Source organism: Mauremys mutica, chromosome 7 (assembly GCF_020497125.1).
Source record: "Mauremys mutica isolate MM-2020 ecotype Southern chromosome 7, ASM2049712v1, whole genome shotgun sequence".
NCBI classification, from domain to species: Eukaryota; Metazoa; Chordata; order Testudines; family Geoemydidae; genus Mauremys; species Mauremys mutica.
This window is the reverse complement of record NC_059078.1, coordinates 30282306-30305423: the sequence shown is the minus strand read 5'-3', so window position 1 is coordinate 30305423 and position 23118 is coordinate 30282306. Positions and strand designations below refer to the sequence as shown.

Below are 23118 nucleotides of genomic sequence, written 5' to 3'. Positions count from 1 at the left end.
ACTCACAAGGGTTTTTCCATCAGGGACTCAGAGCTGCTGTTCCCTGTGCTTTAAGTACCCATCCGATGGGGGGACATTAGTGATGTCTGAGCTGCAGAATCGAGCTCCTCCCCTTTTAAATAGGGAGATGGCATGAGCATTGCACCCCTTGGTGCTGTTGGAGTGATGAGACAGGTGGGGAGTGGCATCAGAACCCCCCTCCACACCGAGCAATGAGTCTCTCTGGGGACAGCAGTTCAAAAGGAAATTGACTTGGGCTGTCTGGAAAACGAGGATTCTGCATCATAAAAAAGTCAATGTTTTGACATTTGTTTCCATTATAATATGGAACTAAACCAAGACCCTTCTCTGGTTTGAGAACAAGTCACCCCGGCATAGGCTTTCGGCTGAGACGTGGGAGATCCAGGTTCAAATCTTTGCTCTATCTGATTCAAAGCAGGGATTGAACCTCTGTCTCCCACATCCCAGCTGAATGCTATCCTGGGGTGCGGGGGGGGAATGGTATGCAGAGGTGATCCTGAACAGGGAAATGGGCCCTGCTGGTGCATGTCTCTCTCTAAGATGAGAAATCCCATCCTGAGCCTGGGAAATCTTCCCGACTAAAGCTTTCTCAAAACCGATGTATTCCCATAAAACGGTTTGGTTTTGGCGAACTGGTGTTTTCCACAGAATAATTCCTGAGCAGCTCGATAGCTGACTTGGCTAAACAGCTGGAAGCGGGAGCATGTTGGGATGCCTGGGACACAGCCTCACTGCTCTGGATTTCTCCATCCTGTGCCTGGGAGGCTTTCCTATTGCTTAGCTCCATGGCCAAGAGGAGTGATATCAGTGAGGTTTGGCCAGGCCTGAGATGTGTCGTCCTAGAAAAAGATGATTGCTGGTCCGTGCCAGGTGATAAAGCCTCCACTGGGGCTTTGGCAAGCCCTGTCCATCCCATCCTCCCACCCCACTGCTGGATTAGCATCTCAGCACTCTGCAAAAGCTTAGGCAGCTGACTTGGGCGGGGGCTGGGGATGGAAGGAAGACAGCTGGGAGGGAAAAGTTAATACCGCTTTCTTGAGTCAACAGAGCAACGGCTTTGGAAGATCTCTCCTGAGAGGCATGGAGAGTAACAGAGTCATTTCTAGTATGGATCTGCTGGGAAAGGGTGGAGAAATTAAATTAATGCAGTAAAGACACATTCACAGCTCTTCCTTAGGAAGGAAAAATCAATGCCAAAATACAAAATGGGGAATAACCGGTCAGGCTGCAATAATGTGGCAAAGGATCTGGGGGCTAGAGCGGATCACAAATTAAATTTGAGTCAACAATTTGACGCTATTGCGGAAGAAGGCAAATATCATTCTGGGTGCTGAGGGCTGGCACTTGAGCCTGCACTCTGGTCACTGTTAGTACTAATTAGGTTTGCGTGGAGAAGGCCTAACTGAATAGAGGTGTACCTGACTACCAGGCCAGATTGGGGCTGTCTAGTAAATATGCCGATTTACCCATTCCCCAGGAAACTGTAGAAGAGGGCACTGGAAGGAGTGCTCAGGGGAAGAGAAGGAGAGAAACAGAAGGCTAGGGGAGCCTGACAATGAAAGTCTTGTTTGAATAGTGTCCTCATGGGTGCTCTGCTTCAGGGGCACTCACCCCCTTGTCCTTTAGTCAGAGATTTTTGGTAGCTCAGCCCAGTGTGCGTCCTATATTCCCTCATGCCCTGCTCGGAGGCTGTACAGGGCTCTGTGGATGAACCACCCTCAGTTCCTTCTCAACCATCTTGGCCTGAGATGGAGCGGTCGCTTAGCCTCGTTACCTTTCTTCAGTTCATTGGTTTTTTTTCTTTAGTTAATTTATTTACTTTTTATTGAAGGATTTAGAGAGACTTTCTCTTGATCCTCTTCCCCTTTGGGGAGGGAGACTTTCCCCTGCTACATACTGTTGCCCTGAGTTATGCCAGGCTCTCTGGGCTTCAAGTGGTGCATCTCTTGCCAGGAGGCCTTCCTGGTCAGTGACAGGTATTCTCATTGTATCCGCTGCTTAGGAGGGCATCATATCCCGCAAAAGCGTTCCCACGTGCATCACTTTCAAGGGCAAGGTCACTAAAAATCGGGAGCTAAAACTGAGACTCTTAATGAGGAGCATTCCCTTCAACCAGCCTCAGATCCAGGTCGGGTGACCCCCTTGCACATAGGTCACTGAGCAAACACAGTGCCCTGTCAACTTTGGCATGTTCACCTGGGTTGATCCGAGGAAAATCCATGGAGAAGACCCACAGAAATGGAGTTATTCTTCACAGAAAGAATGCACCTCAAAAAGACCTTGATCCCTGCAGGGCAAGACCACTGCAGAGACTTCTAGTTCCACCCTGGGTATGACTGAGGCTTCAGACACTCTTGGTACCAATTCTGTGCCCGGAGCTCTAGGCTCAGCAGAGAAAAAGGGTAGTAGCAAGCATGCCTGGGTACTGAAACCTTTGGTGCCGCAGAAGAAGGAGACTGCATCATTGAAGCATTCCACTTCTAAGAGAAGGTACCCACAATACTGTCAACATCTAAGCTAGCTACTAAGGCCTGGTCTACACTGGGGGGGGGGGTCGATCGAAGGTACGCAACTTCAGCTACGTGAATAGCGTAGCTGAAGTCGAAGTACCTTAGTTCGAATTACTTACCGTCCTCATGGCGCGGGATTGACGTCCGCGGCTCCCCATGTCGACTCCGTACCGCCATGCGCGTTGGTGAAGTTCCGGAGTTGACAGGAGCACGTTCGGGGTTCGATATATCGCGTCTAGATGAGACGCGATATATCGAACTCCGAGAAATCGATTGCTACCCGCCGATCCGGCGGGTAGTGAAGACGTACCCTAAGACAGTGTCAGTACTGGGAAGATGCTATGTCTCACATATGGTCTTGTTGCCCCCACAAGGCATCCTCATCAGTACCATCTACTTCGATCAGAGTATTCTTACCAGAGCACCATATGCCCTCAGCACCGACAATGGAACAGGGCCCTGCTCTTCAAACCCACCCAGTACTGCAGGAATTCAGATTCTCTAGGGACCTACTTGTTTCAGAGGAGTCAGAGTCTCCCTTGTTACTCTGTACTGAGAGATTATCAGTACCAAAACAAGCTCAGTCACCGAGGTGGGACCTTTCTCTGGTACCCCTTGACTCTCCAACACCTTCAGAGAGTGCTGGGACTCCTCCCGTTGAAGGGGAATTTCCCTCCAATTTGAATATTTCAATCCGGGGTTCCGCGACACTTCAGACAAGGGATTTCCATCCTGACACTTTTGACAAGATGGGGGAGTTGCACCAAAGACTGGCCCGTGTTCTCCTGATCTGGTTTGAGCACCAGTGAATGCCACCCCCAATGCCTTTTGAAACTCCCAAGTGGCTGTACTGGGATCCTTGGCTGTAAATCGTCAGCAGTTTTCCTGTGATTCTAGTCTTTCTCATGGGGAATACCGGGGGAGACACTCCCCTACTCCAACTGTTCTGCCGTTACCTCAGACAAAAGAATCCTTTGAGGAGCAGGAGGCCTGGTCAGATACAGGAGTTACTCCCCAAACAAATATTTCTTCATCTTCCCCGGATGAAGTGGTTATGCCTCCTCCACTGACTGGCTAATGACGTCTGACACTTCCAAGAGTTAGTGAAGCACACTGCAGATTCTCTTCAGATTCCTTTGGAAATGGTCAAGGTATTACAACTACGCCGGTTGCCCTGCCCATTAACGAGGCCCTGTTGGATTCTCCAAAATCCATCTGGCAGAGCGCTGCAACAATTCTGCCAACGAGTAAATGGGCCTATAAGAAATATTACACACTGGCTAAAGATTCTCTTCACCCATCCAACACCGAACTCCCTGGTTGTGGAGGCAGTGAACAAACATGGCAGACAACATCATGCAAAAGCCACACCATATGATAAGGACCAAAAATGCCTTGATCTATTCAGCAAAAAGACCTACTCATCCTCCATTCTTCAGTTTAGGATCCCAAACTATCAAGCTCTCATGGCTAAATACAATCACTCAAATTATGCCAAATTTATCACCTTTATTGTGCATCTGCCGGCTGACCAGCGTGGGCAGTATCAGGCTATTATTAACAAGGGTCACCTGGTAGGTAAAACATTGATCTGCCTAAGAGATATGACTACACATCAGCCTCCTCAAACTGAGGGCAGTCAGGACTGTCTGTATCCACTTCCTGCCTGTAACCAGGAAGAAGTCCATAAAAATTCTCTCAGACAACATAGTTTGCATGTTCTATCTCAACCAACAGGGAGGAGTCACATCCCCTTCCCTTTGTGCCCAAGCAGTGAAGTTCTGGAATTGGTACATAACCAGTTCCATCCTTATTTTGGCCACTTGCCTTAGGTTTGGCCATTTCCATCCAGAGACTCTCCAGGTGGATCTCTGACTGTATCATATTGTGCTATAAATCTTCAGATAAGCAGCCTCCTTCTAGGATGTTGGCCCATTCCACAAGATCTCTATCTGCTTCTATGACATTACTCAAGAATGTCCCTATTCTGGACCATTTGTAAGGCTGCCATTTGCTCTTCCATACCTATCTTCTCCAAGCATTATTCAGTGATCCAGTCTTTTAGATCAGATGCTGCCATTGGAAATGCTGTGTTTTCTTCAGTCTTGGTCTCAGCTCCAAAGACCATCTCCAGCTGGGGGTGCTGCTCAGTAGTCAGCTGAAGTGGAGCACCCATAGAGACACTATTCGAAGAAGGAGAGGTTACTCTCCTGCAGTAACTGGAGTTCTTTGAGATGTGTCCCCCCATAGGTGCTCCACTATCTGCCCTCCTTCCCTCCACTTTGGAGTGTCCTCTGGGGACTTCGTGGTAGAGAAGGAACTGAGGGCGGATCATCCACACAGCCCTATATAGCCTTGGAGTGGGCACGAGGAAGCACAGGGCACATGTGCGGGCCAAACAGGCATTACTACAAAAAATCTCAGATTAAAGGCACAAGGGTGCACACATTTCAAAGAACTCCAGTTACTGCACAAGGTGAGTAACCTCTCCTTCTGAGAAGAGACACCTCACCCCCACCCCCCCTTTTTGGAGAAGGCGTCAGAAAGTTGAGATACAATGTGTAAATTTGTGGAGACACTGCTATGTATTGGTGAAGGGATTAAAACGCTGTAATAAACTACACAGTTTACAAGCAAAAAGATCTCAGAGTGGCCTGTGTTTGTGGAAGAGGTGTGTTAACAGGAGTGTTGTATATAAGACATGGGAGGTAATTGTTCCACTCCACTCGGCACTAGTGAGGCCTCAGCTGGAGTATTGTGCCCAGTTCTGGGTACCACAGTTTAAGAAAGGTGTGGACAAATTGAAGAGAGTCCAGAGGAGAGCAACAAATAGAGGTTTAGAAAACATGACCTGTGAGTAAAGGTTGAAAGAATTGGGCATGTCTAGTCTGAAAAAGAGAGGCTGAGAAAGTACATAATAACAGTCTTCAGATGTGTACAAGGTTGTTATAAAGGGGACGGGGATTAATTATTCTCCATGTCTACCAAAGGCAGGACAAGAAAGAATCATCTTAGTTTCCAACAAGGGAGATTTCGGTTTGACATTAGGGAAAACTTTCTAACTCTAATGCTAGTTAAACTCTGGAACATTTTACCTAGGGAGGTTGTGAAACCCCCTTCCTTGGAGGTCTTTAAGAACAGTTTAGACAGACACCGACCAGGGATGGTCTAGATATATGTGGTCCTGCTTCAGCGCAGGGGGATGCACTAAATGGCCTCTTTAAGTATCTTCCAGCTCTAAATTTCTATGATAACCTCACAGCTCTCACCAGCCTGCAAAAGACAGCTGGGTTGTAGCAGAATCATGGAGAGACAGCAGCATGGGGGATCAAGGGCTGGAGAGCAGGGAAGTTCTTGAGATCCAGTAGTCCCAGGGCACTGAGTGCTGCCCAGGGCCGGTCGTTGCGCAGACCCATGACCAAGATTAGGATTCCCTGTTGTGCCAGATCTCAGATGCAGATCAGGCCACCTTTCATGCGGGGCACTGCACAGACCCCAGACTAAGATCGGAGCTCCCTGTCTTGCTGGGCACTGCACAGATCCCCAACCAAAATCACAGCCCCTTGTCATGCCAGGTGCTTCACCAGCTCGTAGGAAGATATAGTCCATGCCCTGAAGGGCTGCCAGCCTAAATAGACAAAGGGTAGGAGGGGAAGCAACCTGCCCAAGGTTAGTAGCGGAACTGGGAATAGCACTCGGTTCTCCTAATTCCAGTCCAGTGCCCTAACCACTCAACCCTGCTGCCTAGGTGCTCCTGCTTATGCTAAGCTGGGAGGGCTCTAGGTTTAGAACACACCAGGGGCTGGCAGGCCTGGATTCTGATGTTTGCGGAGTCACCAATTGGTCCCAGCCTGTCCTCAGGAATGCCAGGTAGGGGCCAGGGTCTCCTTGAAAGCAGCTGTAAACTCCCCCGGGTGTCTAGGGCTGCTTGCACAGTGTCTGAGGCCAGGTTAAAGGTAAAAGGCTAAGGTGTCCCCTGGCCTTTGAGAATTGGGGCTAAGGGACTAGCATTGGGGGAGATGCTGGTAGATTTCCAGCCAAAGCGAAGAAGCTTAACTCAAGAGTTGGTTGGAAAGCACAATTTCCATTCTGTGGGAAATTCCAAAATTTTGGGGAAAAAATCAGTTCCAAATTGTAACGAAAAGCCAAAATTTCCAAACAAAAATGTTGATTGGGCAGCATCAAAGTGTTTTGTTTCAAGAAGGTCAACACGTTTGCTTTGGGCTTTTCTAGTCTATTAAACTATTAAATAGATAAACATAAATCTAATAAAATAAAAGGAGTGTTTTGACCCCTGGCTGCACAGGGCTTGGGCCTTAGCATGAGGGGAGCAGGCGTTAGCAGGGGTGGCTGGACCTCTCCATACCCTGGTTCAGTCCTTGCTCCACCACCAACGTACAATGTGATTTTGGATGAGCCTCTTCCCCTGTCCATGTGCCTCAACTGAGGCCGGTTTTGGAGACTGGATTCCCTGTGCTCTGAGATCTTTGCATGTAGGCAAGCAAAAGGTTAACCCAAAGAGGTGGCCATAGGCCATTGGCACGCTCCTGGGGCCAGCCTGGCCTGGCTGCTTGTACAGAGCAGGACCGAATCACAGCTCCCAGAGCAGACTCCTGGCCAGTGGGTAGCCGCCTGGATCTTCCACCCCTTCTCCTCTTCATCCCAAGCATGAAGTCAGCTGCTCTGATGAGTAGAGCTGCCAAGCCCAGCTGGCTGAGAGCAGGGCCCTGCGCACCTGGGGATGGAGGAGTCTCCAGGAACAAAGGAGTCATCATCTGCTGGGGACGGAAATCGTTGGCTGTTAACTTTGGAAGTATCCGGCGCCCTTTCTTCCATTCAGTTAAAGGCAATTGCAGCCTTAACCGGGAGGCCTCTGGGGCCTATGAGTCAGGAGTGAGAGCATCTCCATGCCCAGGCAATGAGCCCAGAGGAAGGACCTTGGCCAGAGATGCTTGGACTCAGCTGGAGCTGAAACTAGAACAATTCAGACTAGAGTCATGTGCCAGTTTGTACCAGTGAGGTAATTAACCAATGGAACAACTTCCCAGGGGCTGTGGTGGATTCTCTATCACAAGCAGTGTTAAATCTGCTTTAGTTGAGCCAGGGATTAGTTCAGGGATGTCCTGTGGCCTGTGAAATAGAGGAATCAGACTAGTCTCTAGGGCACTCGAGTCCAGGCCCTGCTATCTCAGCCAACCTGGCGCAGAATCCTGGTCGCTCGTGTGCATACGGGCACATACCCACATGACGGCACATATGCCTACATGCACAAGCGCATGCATGCACCCTTCTGCACAAGCATGCGCACACTCTTCTGTTAACAATTGTATTTCCCCTCCCCAGCCCAGTAAAATATGTGTGGAGAAAGGTAGGCATGAGAGGCAGGGCACCTGGGTTCTATGCCTGGCTCTGGAAGGGACCCCTTCATCTAATGACTCCCCAGGAGTCCTGACACCCACTTCAGTGCCCTGGGCACTTGACCGGGCTGTCACACACACTGTCTGTCCTGACTGGGCCAGTGGCATTTGAAATGTGGCCTGAGACAGACCCAATTAAACTCATGTCACCAAACAACCACCCCCTGCAGTTTGCTCCTGGAGGGGTGGAGTGAAATGGGCTCTTCCTCTGCAGTCCTCCTGAGAGCTGGCTTCCCATGGCACCCGTGACCAACACAGAAGCTGGCAGGTATACAAGCCTCCAGCCAGGCCCTGTGCATGACCTCATGGCAGCATGGCCCTCAGGGTACTTGCGTCAAGCGGGGGCAGTGCAAGGTCTAAGAGCGAGCGGCAGGGCTTAACCAGGAGCCTGTTTACATTCCAGGGGGATTTGCACCCCATAAACGTGAGCGATGGGCCAGCTCTGACGAGAGTGGGGTAGGCATGCAGTGCCGGGGGCAGGTTCTGTAGCTTCATTCTCCTGAGCCTGCTGGTCTGGGCCCTAGGATCGGGGGGGTGGGGTGGATGTGTGTTGTGCAGAAACCGGGCGAATGCATGAGTGTGCATGTTGGGGTGCATGTGCATGTGGTGTGGAGGTGCATGAGTATAGATGGGGCAGTCAGGCCTACGCTAGCACTGCTTTGCCGTTGTGGCTGCCCTGCTGTACTAGGGCCTGTGTACATGGCCAGTTAGTGGACAGCCAGTGGGCGGGCTGTAGATTCACACCCTGGCTGGCCGTGCACTGGCCTGCTGTGTAAGCCTCTCTGCTGGCTCCCCTGGGCTGATAGATCCTCAGTGCGATGCTGTTGCCCAGGCCCTCACTCTCCCCTCTGTCTCTGTGTCCCCCAGCTGCACCCCGACAGCAACCCCAACAACCCTGACCTGCACAGGCAGTTCATCCAGCTGAACCAGGCCTACCAGGTGCTGAGCAAGGAGGGCAGTAGGAGGCTCTATGACAGCCAGCGGGCCTGGCATGCAGCCTGGCCCACCACGGGCAGCAGCCCCAAGCACAGCCCCTTTGACTTCACAGACCAGAGACCCAGGCCTAGTACCAGGTAAGGACACCAGGGCCACAGCACAGGGCACAGAGGTGATGCTGGTGTAAGGGATCGGAGCCTGGTATCCCCCCACCTGCCAACGTGAATCAGACCAACCTCCAGCTGCTCCCCCACCATGTCTGCGCCCCCTGATCCCACGCTGGTGCTGAGCCAGTGAGGAGACTCAGGCTGGTACTGAAGCTCCAGAGCCCAGGGTGTGTTGAGCCCCTGCTAATCCTGTGTGGGTTTGAGCTGAGAAGGGCCGGCACAAGGACCTCAGGCCAGCGCAGAGGTGCTGGGAGCTGCGGCTGAAATGTGAGCAGCTGCCACTGACAAGTTGTTGAGCATCAGGCTGTCAGGAAGCTGCTAAACAGGAAAAGGCCACTTAGCCCATCCTGCCCTGGCCGCCCCCGCGCCCCATAACAGTTCGCCACTCACGCTAATGACCTGGCTCCATAGCTGGCTCCAGCTGGGCCATGGTCTCCAGCCCCCCGCAAAGACTGGTGTGAGATATGATAGCTCACTGTCCTCCCAGTGCTGGCTCAGACCAAGGGGCCCATCTCGCCCCATAACCCCCACCCCCCGGATCAGACCAGGGAGCCCATCCAGCCTGGTAACCCCCACCCCCCGGATCAGACCAGGGGACCTATCCAGCCTGGTAACCCCCACCCCCCGGATCAGACCAGGGGACCTATCCAGCCTGGTAACCCCCACCCCCTGCATCAGACCAGGGGACCTATCCAGCCTGGTAACCCCCACCCCCTGCATCAGACCAGGGGTCCTATCCAGCCTGGTAACCCCCACCCCCCGGATCAGACCAGGGGACCTATCCAGCCTGGTAACCCCCACCCCCTGCATCAGACCAGGGGACCTATCCAGCCTGGTAACCCCCACCCCCTGCATCAGACCAGGGGACCTATCCAGCCTGGTAACCCCCACCCCCCGGATCAGACCAAGGGGCCCATCTAGTCCAGTATCCTGCCTGCCACCCTGGACTGGACTAGTGGGTCCATCTAGCCACGTATCTGCCCCACCCCAAATGGAGAAATGGAGTCTGTGGACTGCAAGGCTGGATTGGCTGCATTGGCTGCTGAGTCCCCTGCAGCGGCCCCAGGCCCCCCAGAAGGGCTGGCGGCTCTCCAGGGTAGGGCCATCCCCACAGCTCGCATGCCATCACCTAGTCATTGCTGAGGGGAGGTGTCAGGGGAGTGAGTGAGTGTGACCCCAGCAGACACACTATGAGGAGAGTGCTCCCAGCTGGCGCAGGGGTCTCCAGGCTGGGACGTCCCTCCCTGCACCTCCCAGCCCTGGGAAGAGACCGTTCCAGAGGGGCTGTGTGTGCTGTGGCAGGGCCATTCTCTGGGGCAGCCCAGAGTACCCTGGGCCCTTGGACCCTGCGTGGAGGAGCAGGACGGCTGTGCTGAGTCATGCAGGCCACCAGAGCAAGGTGGCCGTGATACTTTGGGAATTTCATAAGTGACTGGTCCAAGGGGCAAATAGAACCCAAGAGTCCTGACTCCCGGCCCCCTCCCTGATCCTGCGGCTCGATCCTTGGGAGAGACCCCAGGAGTTCTGTCCAGGGCCAGCAGTCTCCTGGGGTCAGACCCTTCCCCCTAACGCAGCCCTCATCAGTGACCCTTTGTCTCCCAGCAGCCAAGGGCCTGACGAGAACATTCGCTATTGGGAGCAGTTCCATACCCACCGCGCCGAGACCTTCTCAGGCACCCAGGCCAAGCAGAGGCAACGCCGTAACCAGCAGTTCTTCGGCTACTGCCTCCTCCTCATGCTGGCCAGCATGGCCACCCACTACATGGCCTACAGGTATGGGGGCAAGGAGTTGTTGGGGCACTGCATGACAGCCTGCCTGGGAGAGGGCTAGGGGCTTTCAGAGTGCAACCCCCTGCCCGAGGGCAGGGTTATCCTCTACAATCTATCCCCTCCCCACCCCGCCCTGAGGGCAGGGTCATCCCGTACACTACACAGTGCCCCCCCACAGAGCAGAGTCATTGCCTTCAGTCAATTCCCCCCCAGGAGGAAGGCTCACCAGGTCCCCAGGACTCTGGTCTTAGCAGTTCACTCCTCCACCCTCGGAAGAGACTTGCTCAGGCTAGCGTGCCCTCACTATTAGGGGTTGTTCCCCAAGAGCCAACAGAAATGCCCCTTTCCCCAGATCCTCCTTTGAGCCTCTCACACAACTCCCTCTCCCAGTGCCTGGAGATAGTCCCTGGGCCCACACAGGGGGGCATGGATCCACAGTGGGATGGGAGGAATGGGCTTCAGGGAAGGGGAAGCTGGTATGAAGTGTCCTTCCCAGGACTGGGACAACTCCACCCCTCCATCCCAGGAGTCCTGCCTCCACTGACTCCTGGCCCCACTCTGTGCCTCAGTTTCTCCATCTGTAGAATGGGGGATAACACCCCTTGGCACTGCCACCCATAACCCTGGCATGGCAGATCAGCACCAGCATGCACCCTCAGGGTCCTAACACTGTCAGGGTTATAGAAAACTCGGCCAGGGTGGAGTGTTGTCCTGACCCTTTCTCTGGTTGTGGGGTAAAGTCTTGGTCTCATTGCGTTTCCTAGAAGCCATCTGGTGCTGTCTTGACTGGCCTGTAGCCCACTCTCTGCCATCCCAGCATGCCTCTGTGGGGAGACCCGGAGTCAAAGGGTCTGGAGTTGTGCTGCATGGGGTGTGGTTGGCGGCCTCTGTGCCATCCCTGTGCCATAGTGTCCCCACTCCCACCAGCCCAAGCCCCGTCTAATCTCGGTATCTCCCCACCCAGGCCCACTAGTGCAAGTCTCCTGTGATCTCAGCCTCCTATGTGGCCGGCCTTCCCACTCACATCCCCACCGGCCCCCATGTCTCTCTCATGATCTCAGACTCCCACATGGCCAGTGTCACTCTTCACATCTACACACATCTGTAAGCCATCATACATGGCTGTTGCAGCGCAGCGAGCCAAGGGATGTGGGGCCAACAACGTGGTTTCTCATAACCCGAACACCAGCCAGGGCCCTGTCCCATGGAGGAGCCAATGTCCCAGGGCATCTGCTGACACTTGGAGTAGCTCTCCCCACGCCCTCGAGGCATGGAGCGTACGCCAGCTGCCCTAAGGAGACATTGAGGTCACATTAGCGAGTCCATAATTGAATAGTGAACAGCTGCCAGGCTAGGAGGCAGGGCCTAGATTGCCACACTGAGGGAGCTAGATAACTGTTTGGAGTGGGGGCAGTCTGGGAATCCAGGTCACTGTGCTGGGGGCCAGTCTGGGAATCTAGATCACTATGGTGGGGGGGCAGTCTGGGAATCCAGATCACTGTGGTGGAGGGGCAGTCTGGGAATCCAGATCACCGTGGTGAGGAGCAGTCTGGGAATCCAGATCACCGTGCTGGGGGGCAGTCTGGGAATCCAGATCACCGTGCTGGGGGGCAGTCTGGGAATCCAGATCACCGTGCTGGGGGGCAGTCTGGGAATCTAGATCACAGCACTGGACAGGGGCCAGTCTGAGAGTCTAGATCGCAGTGCTGTAGGAGGTACCAATCTGGCAGTCTAGATCATGGCGTTGGAGGGCTGCCGGTCTTGGGTGGTCTAGATGACAGCACTGAAGGCGGTACCAATCTTAGGGGTCTAGAGCATAATGTGGGACTGTGCCAGTCTGGGAGGGTCTAGATCACAGAAGTAGAGGGGATGCCAGTCTTGAGGGGTCTAGATCACTGTTATTCACAGCCACCACGGTGAGCACCCTTACTCAAGGCAGTCCCATGCTGTTGAGTGTGAATTTAGTGCTGGTGGGACAGTGCACAGATCATGGGTTTATGAATGCAGTGAGGACAGCAGCTCCAGCGCCAGCTTCCCACCCCTCCCCACAGCCCCTCCTGGGCACAGGCAAAGGGGGATTCAGTCTCTTTGGGGCCTGATCCCAGGATTCATGGCAGGCAGTGGGGGGCGGGGGGATCAGAGCCTGATTTGGGCTCTGCTCAGGCCTGCCACTCACTCGCCAGACTGGAAAGGATGTGAGTCGCAGTGGATGGGAGCACATACGCAGATAGCCACACGTACACAGACATACAGTCATGTGCACTCCACTCATGCCGGGTGCACCCCCCAGCCAGTTCCTAGTCTCTGGCCTCATGCTATAAGGGGCCATATTGGCATCAGGGTCTCCCTTTCTGGGATGGGAGTGGGGACCCAGCCCCTCATGCATGGCACAGACTCCCTGGCATCCTGACTTCCAGCCCCACCTAAGCTCTAAGCCAGGGGTGGGCAAACTTTTTGGCCTGAGGGCCACATTGGGGAATAGAAATTGTATGGCAGGCCATGAATGCTCACAAAATTGAGGTTGGGGTATGGGAGGGGGCTCTGGGTTGGGGTGCGGGCTCTGGGGTGGGGCTGGGGATGAGAGGTTTGGGGTGCAGGAGGGTGCTCCAGGCTGGTATTGAGGGGTTTGAGAGCAGGAGGAGGGTCAGGGCTGGGGCAGGGGGTTGGGGTGTGGGGAGAGGCTCAGGGGGTGCAGGCTCTGAGCAGCGCTTACCTCAAGCAGCTCCCGGAAGCAGTGGCATGTCCCTTCCTTCTCCGGCTCCTATGCGAAGGCGCAGCCAGGTGGGTCTGCTCACTGCCCCGTTCGCAGGCACGCATAGGAGCTGGAGTGGGGCCATGCTGCGGCTTCTGGGAGCCGTGTGGTGCGGCCCCGACCCAGTGCCCCAGCCAGAGCAGGGACGAGCCGTGTTGTGCAGCTTAAAATGGCTCGCGGGCCGGATGCAGCCCGCAGGCCATAGTTTGCCCACCCCTGCTCTAAGCGCTAGACACCATTCCTCTTCCAGAGCTAGGAACAGAACCCATGCAGCCTGACTCAAAGCCCATCCTGCTCTAACCACTAGGCATCATAGAGATGTAGACAGAAAGGAAGCTCGAGAGGTCATCACGTCGAGCCCCTAGCCTTAGGCAGGACCAAGTAAACCTTGACCGCCCCTGACAGATGTTTGTCCAACCAGTTCCTAAAAACTTCCAAAGATGGGGATTCCGCAACCTCTCTTGGCAGCCTGTTCTAGCTTAACCACCCTTAGAGTTAGAAAATTCGTCCTACTGCCTATCCTAAATCTCCTTTACTGCAGATCAAGCCCATTTCAGCATGTCCTACCCTCATGGGCCATGGAGAACAATTGATCCCTGTGCTCTTTGTAGCAGCCCTTAACATATTGGAAGACTGTTAGCAGGTCCCCTCTGTCTTTTCTCATGACTAAACAAGCCCAGTGTTTTTAACTTTTCCTCCTAGGTCAGGGTTTCTAAACCTTTTAGCATTTTCGTTGCTCTGCTCTGGACTTTCTCCAGTTTGTCCACATCTTTCCTAAAGTGCGCTGCCCAGAACCGGACACAGTTCTCCAGCTGAGGCCTCCCCAGTGCCAAGTAGAGCAAGACAGTCACACACACACACACACCCTGTATCTTACATACAACGTTGCTGTTAATACACCCCAGAATGACATTTGCCTTTTTTTGCAACAGCATCGCATTGTTGACTCATATTCTATTTGTGCTCCACTATCACCCCGAGATCCTTTCCTGCAGTATGACCACCAGCCAGTTCTTCCTCGTTTTGTAGTTGTGCATTTCATTTTTCCTTCCTACATGCAGTGCTTTGCACTTGTCTTTATTGAATTTCATTCTGTTGATTTCAGACCAATTCTCAATTTGTTAATGTTGTTTTGAATTTGAATCTCCCTCCCAGCGGGGGGGTCATCCACAAATTTAATAAGCATGCTCTCTACTCCACTATCCAAGTCCTCACTCACCTCCCAGAGCCAGGAATGAAACCCAGGAGTCCTGACTCCCAGCCCTCCCTGCTGTAACCCACTAGACCCCACTCCCCTCCCAGAGCCAGGTGTCCTGACTCCCAGCTCTGCATTCTTTCCTGCACCCCATGATGCCTGAGGATTTGGGCATGGACAGGGGTCCGGGAATCCCTGTGGTGCCCCTCTGTGGGTCAAGGCCTTTCAGACCTACACGGAGTGTGTTTCATTGAATTAGGCCTGATTAGGGTGTTAATCCTCCCCTTGGCAGCAGGGATCAGAGCTGGGGAGGGTGCGCAGGCAGAATCAGAGCTACTTGGGGGGGGGGGGGGGCAGAGGCAGTGCCCAGGCTGGGAACTGGCACAGCCATGCACTGTTAGATAGCAGTAGACAGCAGCCCAGCAAGGCCCCCCCCAGGCAAGGAGACAGACATGGCTCTGTCAGGGAGGGAGACTTAGGTACATGCCCGGTGACATGAACCCCATCAGGGGCACCGTTGGGTCAGCTCCTGCACTCAATTACACACTTGTAACCTCAGGCTCTCCAGCTTCCCAGCTGAATCCTGAGGGGGGGGAGGGGGGAGTGGAGGTAATTGACTCCCTGCTGGGAGCATTCAGGAAAGGGGGTGTGGTCTAACAGGGCCGGCTTTAGGCCAATTCAACCAATTCCCCTGAATCGGGCCCCGCCCCTAAGAGGGCCCCGCGCCCAAGCCCTAGTACAGCGTACTAGCAAGAGCCGGTGTGCTGTACTGGGGCGGCCTGGCTTCCCCAGGGGGCAATTTAAAGGGCCTGGGGCTCCCAGCAGGGGCTGGAGCCCCAGGCCCTTTAAATTGCCACCAGAGCCCCACTGCTGGAGCCCTGGGGTAGGGCTGCGGGGCTCTGGGGGCTATTTAAAAAGTCCGGGGCTCCCGTTGCTTCTACCGCCCCGGCCCTTTAAATAGCCACTGGAGCCCCGCTGCCTCCCCAGGGCTCCCATGGCTATTTAAAGGGCCAGGGCGGTAGAAGCAGGGGATCCTCGGACCCTTTAAATATCCCCCAGAGCCCTGGGGTAGTGGGGGGCTCCAGCTGCCTCTGCTGCGCCGGTCCTTTAAATAGCCGCTGGAGCCCCGCTGCTTCCCCAGGGCTCCCTCTGCTATTTACAGAGCCGGGGCAGTGGAAGCAGAGGAGCCCCAGGGCCCTTTAAATAGCCCCCAAGCCCTGGGCTGCTGCTGCTGCTGCTACCCCAGTGGGGGAGGGAGGAGAAGGGGGCACTCACTGTACAGGGTGGGCTGTACCCCCTGTACACGCACCCCCTGCCCGCACCAGCCCCCACACCCCCTGCCCTGCCTGCACCAGCCCCTGCCTGCAGCCAGCCCCGCACTCCCTGCTCACAGCCAGCCCTTGTCTCCAGCCAGCCCCACACCCCCTGCCCTGTCTCCAGCCAGCCCCTGCCGTACCCTCTGCCCTGCCCGCACCAGCCCCTGCCGCACCCCCTGCCCTGTCTCCAGCCAACCCCTGCCGTACCCCCCTGCCTGAAGCCAGCCAATCCCACACTCCTCTGTCTCCAGCCCTGCCAACCCCTGCCGCACCCCCCTGCAGGCCTGCCTGAAGCCAGACAGCCCACCCCACACACCCCTGTCTCCAACCAGCCCTGCACCCCTTGCCCTGCCTGCAGCCAGACCCTACCTCCAGTCAGCCCCTGCCCTGCCTCCAGCCAGACCCATGTCCACTGGTGCCCTGCAGTTCCCAGGGCAGTAACCCTGCACACCTGCTTCAATGAGGGAGGGCAGGGAGCAGCTGGGACCCACACATGTGCACACCCTAGGGTGACCAGACAGCAAGTGTGAAAAATCGGGATGGGGGTGGAGGGTAATAGGATCCTATATAAGAAAAAGACCCAAAAATCGGGACTGCCCCTATAAAATTGGGGCATCTGGTCACCCTAGCATACCCACAGGGAGTGGTGGGGACCCACACATGTGAAACGGAGCTTATTTCTAGTTCAGGCCCATCTTTTTAAAAAAGAACTTCAGGTAGGGTTAACATACATCCGTATTTTCCCGGACATGTCAGGCTTTATGGTTCTTAAATCGCCATCCGGATGTATGGTAACCCTATTGGTACAAAAATACATACTGTGGCACATCCCTTAAATCAGAACTTTTTATGGGGAACCGGTTGCTAAGAAATGAAAGGCTTTTTTTTTTACATTTTTTTTTTTTAGTCATCCCTGCCGGGGCCCCGCCGAAAATGTTTGAATTGGGCTATGTACTTCCTAAAGCCGGCTCTGGGGTCTAATGTTCAGAGCAAGGAGGCTGGGCGACAGGACTCCTGGGTTCTGTCCCAGCAGTCTCTCTGGCCTCAAGCACATCACTGCCCGTCTGTGCCTGTTGGTCCTGCTAACCCATCAGTAGTTCTGCACTGTATCTGTGTTTTACCAAGTGTGTGTGTGCCCCTGCTGGAATCGGTCTCTGGAGCACAACTGGGGGAGACCCGACTGGAGCCTACCTTTGCCATCCAGTTAATGCTCTGCCAGTGCATGGGAGGCAGAGGTTTGCTTGGCCTGTGTGTGCTCTGTCCTTCCAGGGCACCATTGTTCCGTGTCACTCTGTGTCAAGTACCCGCCTGTCTGTTTTGACATAGGCTTCTACAACACAGACTGTTATCAAGATACCATGAAAGGGAGCCAAGCTGCAGGATCGGACCTTGAGAGACCAGGAGATGGAGAATCCCCTTCTTCAGACCCTCCTCCCCACTTCCCACTCCCCAAGAGACTAAGGCAGGACTGATCCCTGCAGCAGCATTGTCAGGTTTGCTTTAGCCCTGTCCCAGCTCTCTGGAGCCTGGACTCCCCCGGGTGAAGGGGCTGTGCCAAATGCACACCCAGCACCGACGGACAAAGCACTGTGTGTTTGCGGGGGGGCCAGGGCACCAGGGAAGGGGCTGCGGCCTGCCTGATCAGGAGCTGGAGCATCACCCCCACCCCCATTTCCCTGTGATCCCAGGCTCCCGGCAAACAAGATCTGGTGTCATTTGTTAGGGAAATGGCACACGAGGCAAGAGAAACTCATCAGCCTGTCCCTGCTCTGGGAACTCACGCAACAGTCAGCGCAGTGACACGCAGGCTTGGTACAACTCCCCCAGCCTCTGTGGAGGGCTCAGAGACATGCCGTGCATGCCAAGTGACCAGGAGCAGGGCAGGCACAGCAAGGGAACTGGCAGGAGTTGTGTCCGGGGCTGTGACAAGCCTTCAAATGGCTCATTGGAATGGGCCTAGCAAAATCCTGCTCTGTCAGCTGGGAAAGGCACAGTCCTGTGGTTAAGGAGCAGGGCTCTGACTCAGGACACCTGAGTTCTGTTCCTGGCTCTGCCACTCTCTCCTGGGTGACCTTGAGCAAGTCATTTCCCCTCTCTAGGCCTCAGTTTCCCCACCTGTAAAATGGGGATAATGATCCTTCCTTTGTCTATTTAGATAGTGAGCTCCTCAGGGCAGGGACTGTCCCTGTGTCTGTACAGCACCTGGCACAGTGGAACCCTGATCTCAATTCGTGTCTGTACAGCACCTGGCACAGTGGAACCCTGATCTTGGTCAAGGCCTCTAAGCACTACTGTAATGCAGATCATATTAACAGAGGGTATGAAAAGCACGCTAGCACTCAAAGGCCCCAGCTGAGATCAGGCCCTTATTGTGCCAGGCGCTAAAGAGAGATCAGGGCCCTGCTATGCTGGGTACTGCACAGATACACCATGAAAGACCATCCCTGCTCCAGACAACTCACAGTCTAAACAGCCCAAGGGTGGGAGGGAAAACGGAGGCACCACGATGTCCCAGAACCAGGAACAGAACTCAGGAGTTCTGACTCAGACCCTCCTTTGGGCATTAAACTCTCTGAAATGTCCCTGTGACTGGGTGAGGATCCCTTTAAACACAATTCTACGTGGCGCTGCCCTTGCGTTGTCAGTAACACACCTGTGTCACAGTGGGGGCACGCTGTCCTGAGCTCCATCCATTAGCATCGCCACACAAAGACCAAGAGGCACCTAGGTCATGGTGTGCAAGTACCTTCAGAGAGAGAAACCCCAGCTCTTTAGCTCAGTGGACTTAGGCCTGGTGAGAACCAATGGATGGAAGTTAGGTTCTTCCTTGAGTAGATGCAGCCATTCCACACAGGTGCGTGCGCATCCAGCGCACTGGAGCTGGAGAATTTTGCCTAGCAGTACCCATAGGGGCAGTGCTCACACCTCGTGGTTGTAGCCCTGAGTCTGGCTATATGAGGTGGCTCTGCCCTGACCCCCCATCAGTTCCTTCTCAGTGCCTGTGGCTGGTGTCAGAGCTCTGTGTGGTTATCACGTCATTTGTCTGAGTGTTTTCTCTCTATGTATATAGTTGTTAGATAGTTAGCAGTACCCTAGGTCATATTAGTTATGTTAGAGTTAGTTAGATACTTATTGTCCTGTGGGATGCCCTCACTAGGGTTCAAGCCCTGCCCATCGTGGGGAGGGGGGATGAGTCCTAACAGCGATCCCCACACAAGGGGCTTGTTGTGATGAGGCAAGGGACATGCTCAGGAGAGATGCTCTGTTTGTAAGCTGATTACCAAAAGAACTCCAATGGCTAGAGACTTACCTCTGAAGCTGCATCTTCTCAAGCAGGTCCTGAGGCCTGTTTCGGCACTGAGGCCCGCATCTGATGGTGGTGACCTTCGGACTCAGTGAACGAGGCCACTCCAAGTTCTAGTGCTGGTGTCTCCCCCAAGGAGGAGCCGTTCATCCTGTTCAGAGGTGCTGAGGAAGAAGTCCTATAAAACTAATTGGAACCATCACGGGGTTTGTGGAAACTCTTCCTTCCTCCTCTAAAAAAAGTACAGATCAACTCTGTACCACTTCCGGCATGTGGGATGGAGCAGATCCATCAGATCACTCTCCGGTATCATGCTGAGACCACCAAGAATCAATAGCATTGACGCTTTTTCCAGCGTTGGGGTATCTGTTAAGTCTGGCACTGATGACATTAATCCCAGCACAGACTGTATGCCGGTGGCATACCAGGCAGCAGCAGATTCACTCTCCCTATCCGTTCTGGACTCTCCACTCATCCAGCACTTTGCCAGGGCCTGGGCCTCCACTTCATTGTTGATGCTGTCTGGTCATGTTGTAGAGAGACAGTGTCTGTAGACACAGCAGCCTGGTCCTTCTGCACCGCAGACTATGGAGTTGAAATTAGTGACAGACCCGGCCCCAAGGAGCATTAGTGCACCCCTCAGCGCCGACATTGTTTTGTTGGCAGATCCTGTCTTCTACCTGAGTTCCTCTGCTGACCTCAGTACCAATGCCTTCCCCAGCATTGGGGGTGGGTGCCACATATTTGGTACAGGCTATGCTGATTCCTCATCAGTACCATCGGGACTGGCTCCTCTGCTGTCACCGGTCACCAGGGACTCTTCGGGATCCATGTTGGGGTCCTCCTCCCAGTCTTCGTTGCCTGATTGGCACCGGAGACCATTCTCGGAGCAGTATCGGTACCGAGATAGACACTCTCTGCATAGTTGGGACAGGGGCTCCTGGCCCGGTGCTAACTGGCCACCAATGCTTTATCTGAACACACTGTGGCTTCCTGGTCCCAGAGATCACATTCTCCATCGCGCACCAGAGCGAGATCACCGGTCCCCTTGGTGGCTAATGTTGGTCACCCACCACAAGTTCAAACAACAGTTGAGCCTCCTCCATGGGGCCTCCAGACTTGTCTCATCTGGGCCCAACGGTTCAGGAACAGGATTTGTTCCTGCTGCACTTGACAGTTTCTTTGTCTTCTCCTGATGATTTGATGGTACCAGGTTCCTCTTCTCCTTTGGTGCCCGAGGCATTTCAAGGCCTTTTGTGGCATATGGTTGCTTCCTTAGGCATCCAGGCAGAATTTTTACAGGAGAATACACAGAAGTTGCTCGACATTCTCTGACCATCTGCTCTGAGGAGAGTAGCCCTCCCTATTAATTACTCTCTCCTGGAGCCTGCGAAGGCCCTCTGTAACACTCTGGCCTCAGTGCTGTCCACAGCGGAGCAATCAGAGAACTGCTATTTTGTCCCTCAGCAAAGTTTTGAGGGTTTCTATTCTCAAGCCATCTCTAATTCTCATATTGTGATTGCGGTGAATGACAAGGCTCGGCACGATAAGCATAAATCTGCTCTCAAGGAAATGGAGTCAAAGAAGATGGACTTGATGGGGAGAAAGATTTATATCTCCTCTTCCCTGCAAAAGCGTATCACAAACCAATAGGTGTTGCTATCCAAATATGACTTTGTTAATCCAACGGCCATGTCTGAATTTGCAGACAAGTTACCAGAAGCCCCCAGAGAAGAGTTTAGAGCTTTCATGGCTGAAGGCTGTTCGGTTTCCAAGACGTCTCTTCATTCAGTGTTGGACGCAGTAGATTCATCGGTCAGAATTGTGGCCTCAGCTGTGACCATGAGGAGGGTGTCATGGCTGCAAAGCTCAGGCATTGCTTCTAATGTGCAACAGAGTATTGAGGACCTGCCCTTTGATGGTCGGGTATTATTCTCAGACAAGACCGATGAGACTTTGCATTCTTTTAAAGATTCACAAGCCACACTGTGTTCTTTAGGGTTGTATACTCCAGCAGTCCAGAGGCACCATTATGGCAGTCAGCAGCAGCAGTACCTCTCACAGTGCTTCATTGAGAAGTCCTTCTTTCCCCCAGGGAAACAGGGCTATCCCAGAAAGGGTCATAGATCCTGGAGGCAAAGGCCTTCTGATTCTGGTCTCAGCCCATCGACTTGTGTCCCTCCCATGGGTGGGGGTGAGGCTCGGCAGGGAGGTCTGGGTATGTGGCAGTCCGGATGCACAGGAGTTGGGCAGACAGGGAAGCAGCTCCCCGTATAGTGACCCTTCTCCCTGCAGCTAAGGAGTGATGAGGGGGAGTGCAGAGCTTCCTATAGCCAGGGAAGTAGGTCTGACCTGGACCTGGCCGCTCATTGCAGGAGAAGAGGAAGCTCTGTCCTCCCCAAGCCCAGCTGGGAGTAGCAGCTGAGCCCAGCGCAGGGTAGGAACCACCAGCTGGGTCATCCCCAGCCGGGACCTCCCCACAGTGATTTACCTTTCCATTGGCTGCTCCGGCACCCAAAACGATGTTCCCACACTGCTGGGGAGGAGAACGTGACTGCTCTTGTGGCTTCCCTTAGCTTCCCTGCAGAAAATGATGGAAAATCTGCAAGGGACATGAATTCTGCATGTGTTCGCTGGCGCAGAATTCCCCCAGGAATAATGCAGGTGGTCCATTTTGCCAGATTGTGTCTTTACCCTCTCCAAATGTGGCTGAAGTCAGTCTTTCATCTGAACCATCATCCCTTGGACAACTGGATTCTTTATGGTGGTGAACAGTTCAGGACAACATATGCCAGGGTGTTCCTTTCGCTCGATCCCCACCAACCAGGATGGTTATCACTGATGTCTCCTAGTAGACTGGGGAGCACATCTGGGGTCGTTTAAAGTTCAGGGCCTGTGGTTGAAACAGGAAACTTCACTGCATATCAACATTGTGGAGCTTCAGGCCATCACACTTTCCAAGATTACATTAAGGGCGCAGTGGTTCACACACTCACTGACAATATCACCATGATGTACTATGAGAACAGACGTGGGGGAGAACATGCAAAAGGCCTGTGTCAGGATCAGGCTCTGGCAGTTTTGCACTGGGAGGAGCATTATTCCAGTGGCCAATCATTTACCCAGATCAGCTCGGAAATCACCTCAGCAGGAATTTTTCCCTGTGACACAAATGGTCCCTGAAGCCCAGTGTCCTGTGATCTGTCTTTGCAGCTTGGGGCATCCCAGCAATCAGCCTGTTTCCCACGAGAGACAAGAAGAAATGCCAGCTGTTTTGATCTCGAGGGGGTCTCAGCCCGGGCTCCCTGGCCGACGCTTTTTGCCTGAGTTGGTATTCGGCACTCCTGTATGCTTTCCCTCTGATTCCGATCATCCCACAGGTCGTCGTCAAACTGAAATTGGACTGTGTCAAGCTCATCCTCATTGCTCTGGCCTGGCTGAGGCAAACTCAGTTGTCCGACCTTCTTGCGTTATCAATTTGGCCTCCCATATCCCTTCCTTTCCATCTCGACTGCTTGACTCAGCATCACGGTCAGATTTTCTGTCCCACACTCAGATCTCTCCACCTCATTGAATGGCTGGTCTGTGATTAAATGAGCAGGAAGAATGAGGTTTGGAGGCTGTTTGACAGGTTCTACTCAATAGAAGGAAGCTCTCTCCGAATGGCCGATTTGCCAAATGGATGTGTTTTTTGATATGATCGTTGGCCTGCAGAGTTCAACCAAAGGTG

At 53.8% G+C, this 23118-nt stretch overlaps 1 protein-coding gene across 5 annotated transcripts in view; it reads left to right on the top strand.

The window, feature by feature from the left end:
- Positions 1–23118, top strand: part of DNAJC4 (DnaJ heat shock protein family (Hsp40) member C4) — an 80548-nt gene that overhangs the window by 50867 nt on the left and 6563 nt on the right. For 3 of the 5 annotated variants that reach the window (XM_045022774.1, XM_045022771.1, XM_045022772.1), the window contains 2 exons: positions 8816–9021; positions 10654–10824. In XM_045022774.1, the coding sequence (XP_044878709.1) occupies positions 8816–9021; positions 10654–10824 (377 nt within the window). Of the gene's footprint in view, positions 1–8815; positions 9022–10653; positions 10825–17410; positions 17578–23118 lie in introns of all 5 variants that reach the window. The other 2 variants (XR_006580834.1, XM_045022773.1) reach the window with 2 other exon arrangements.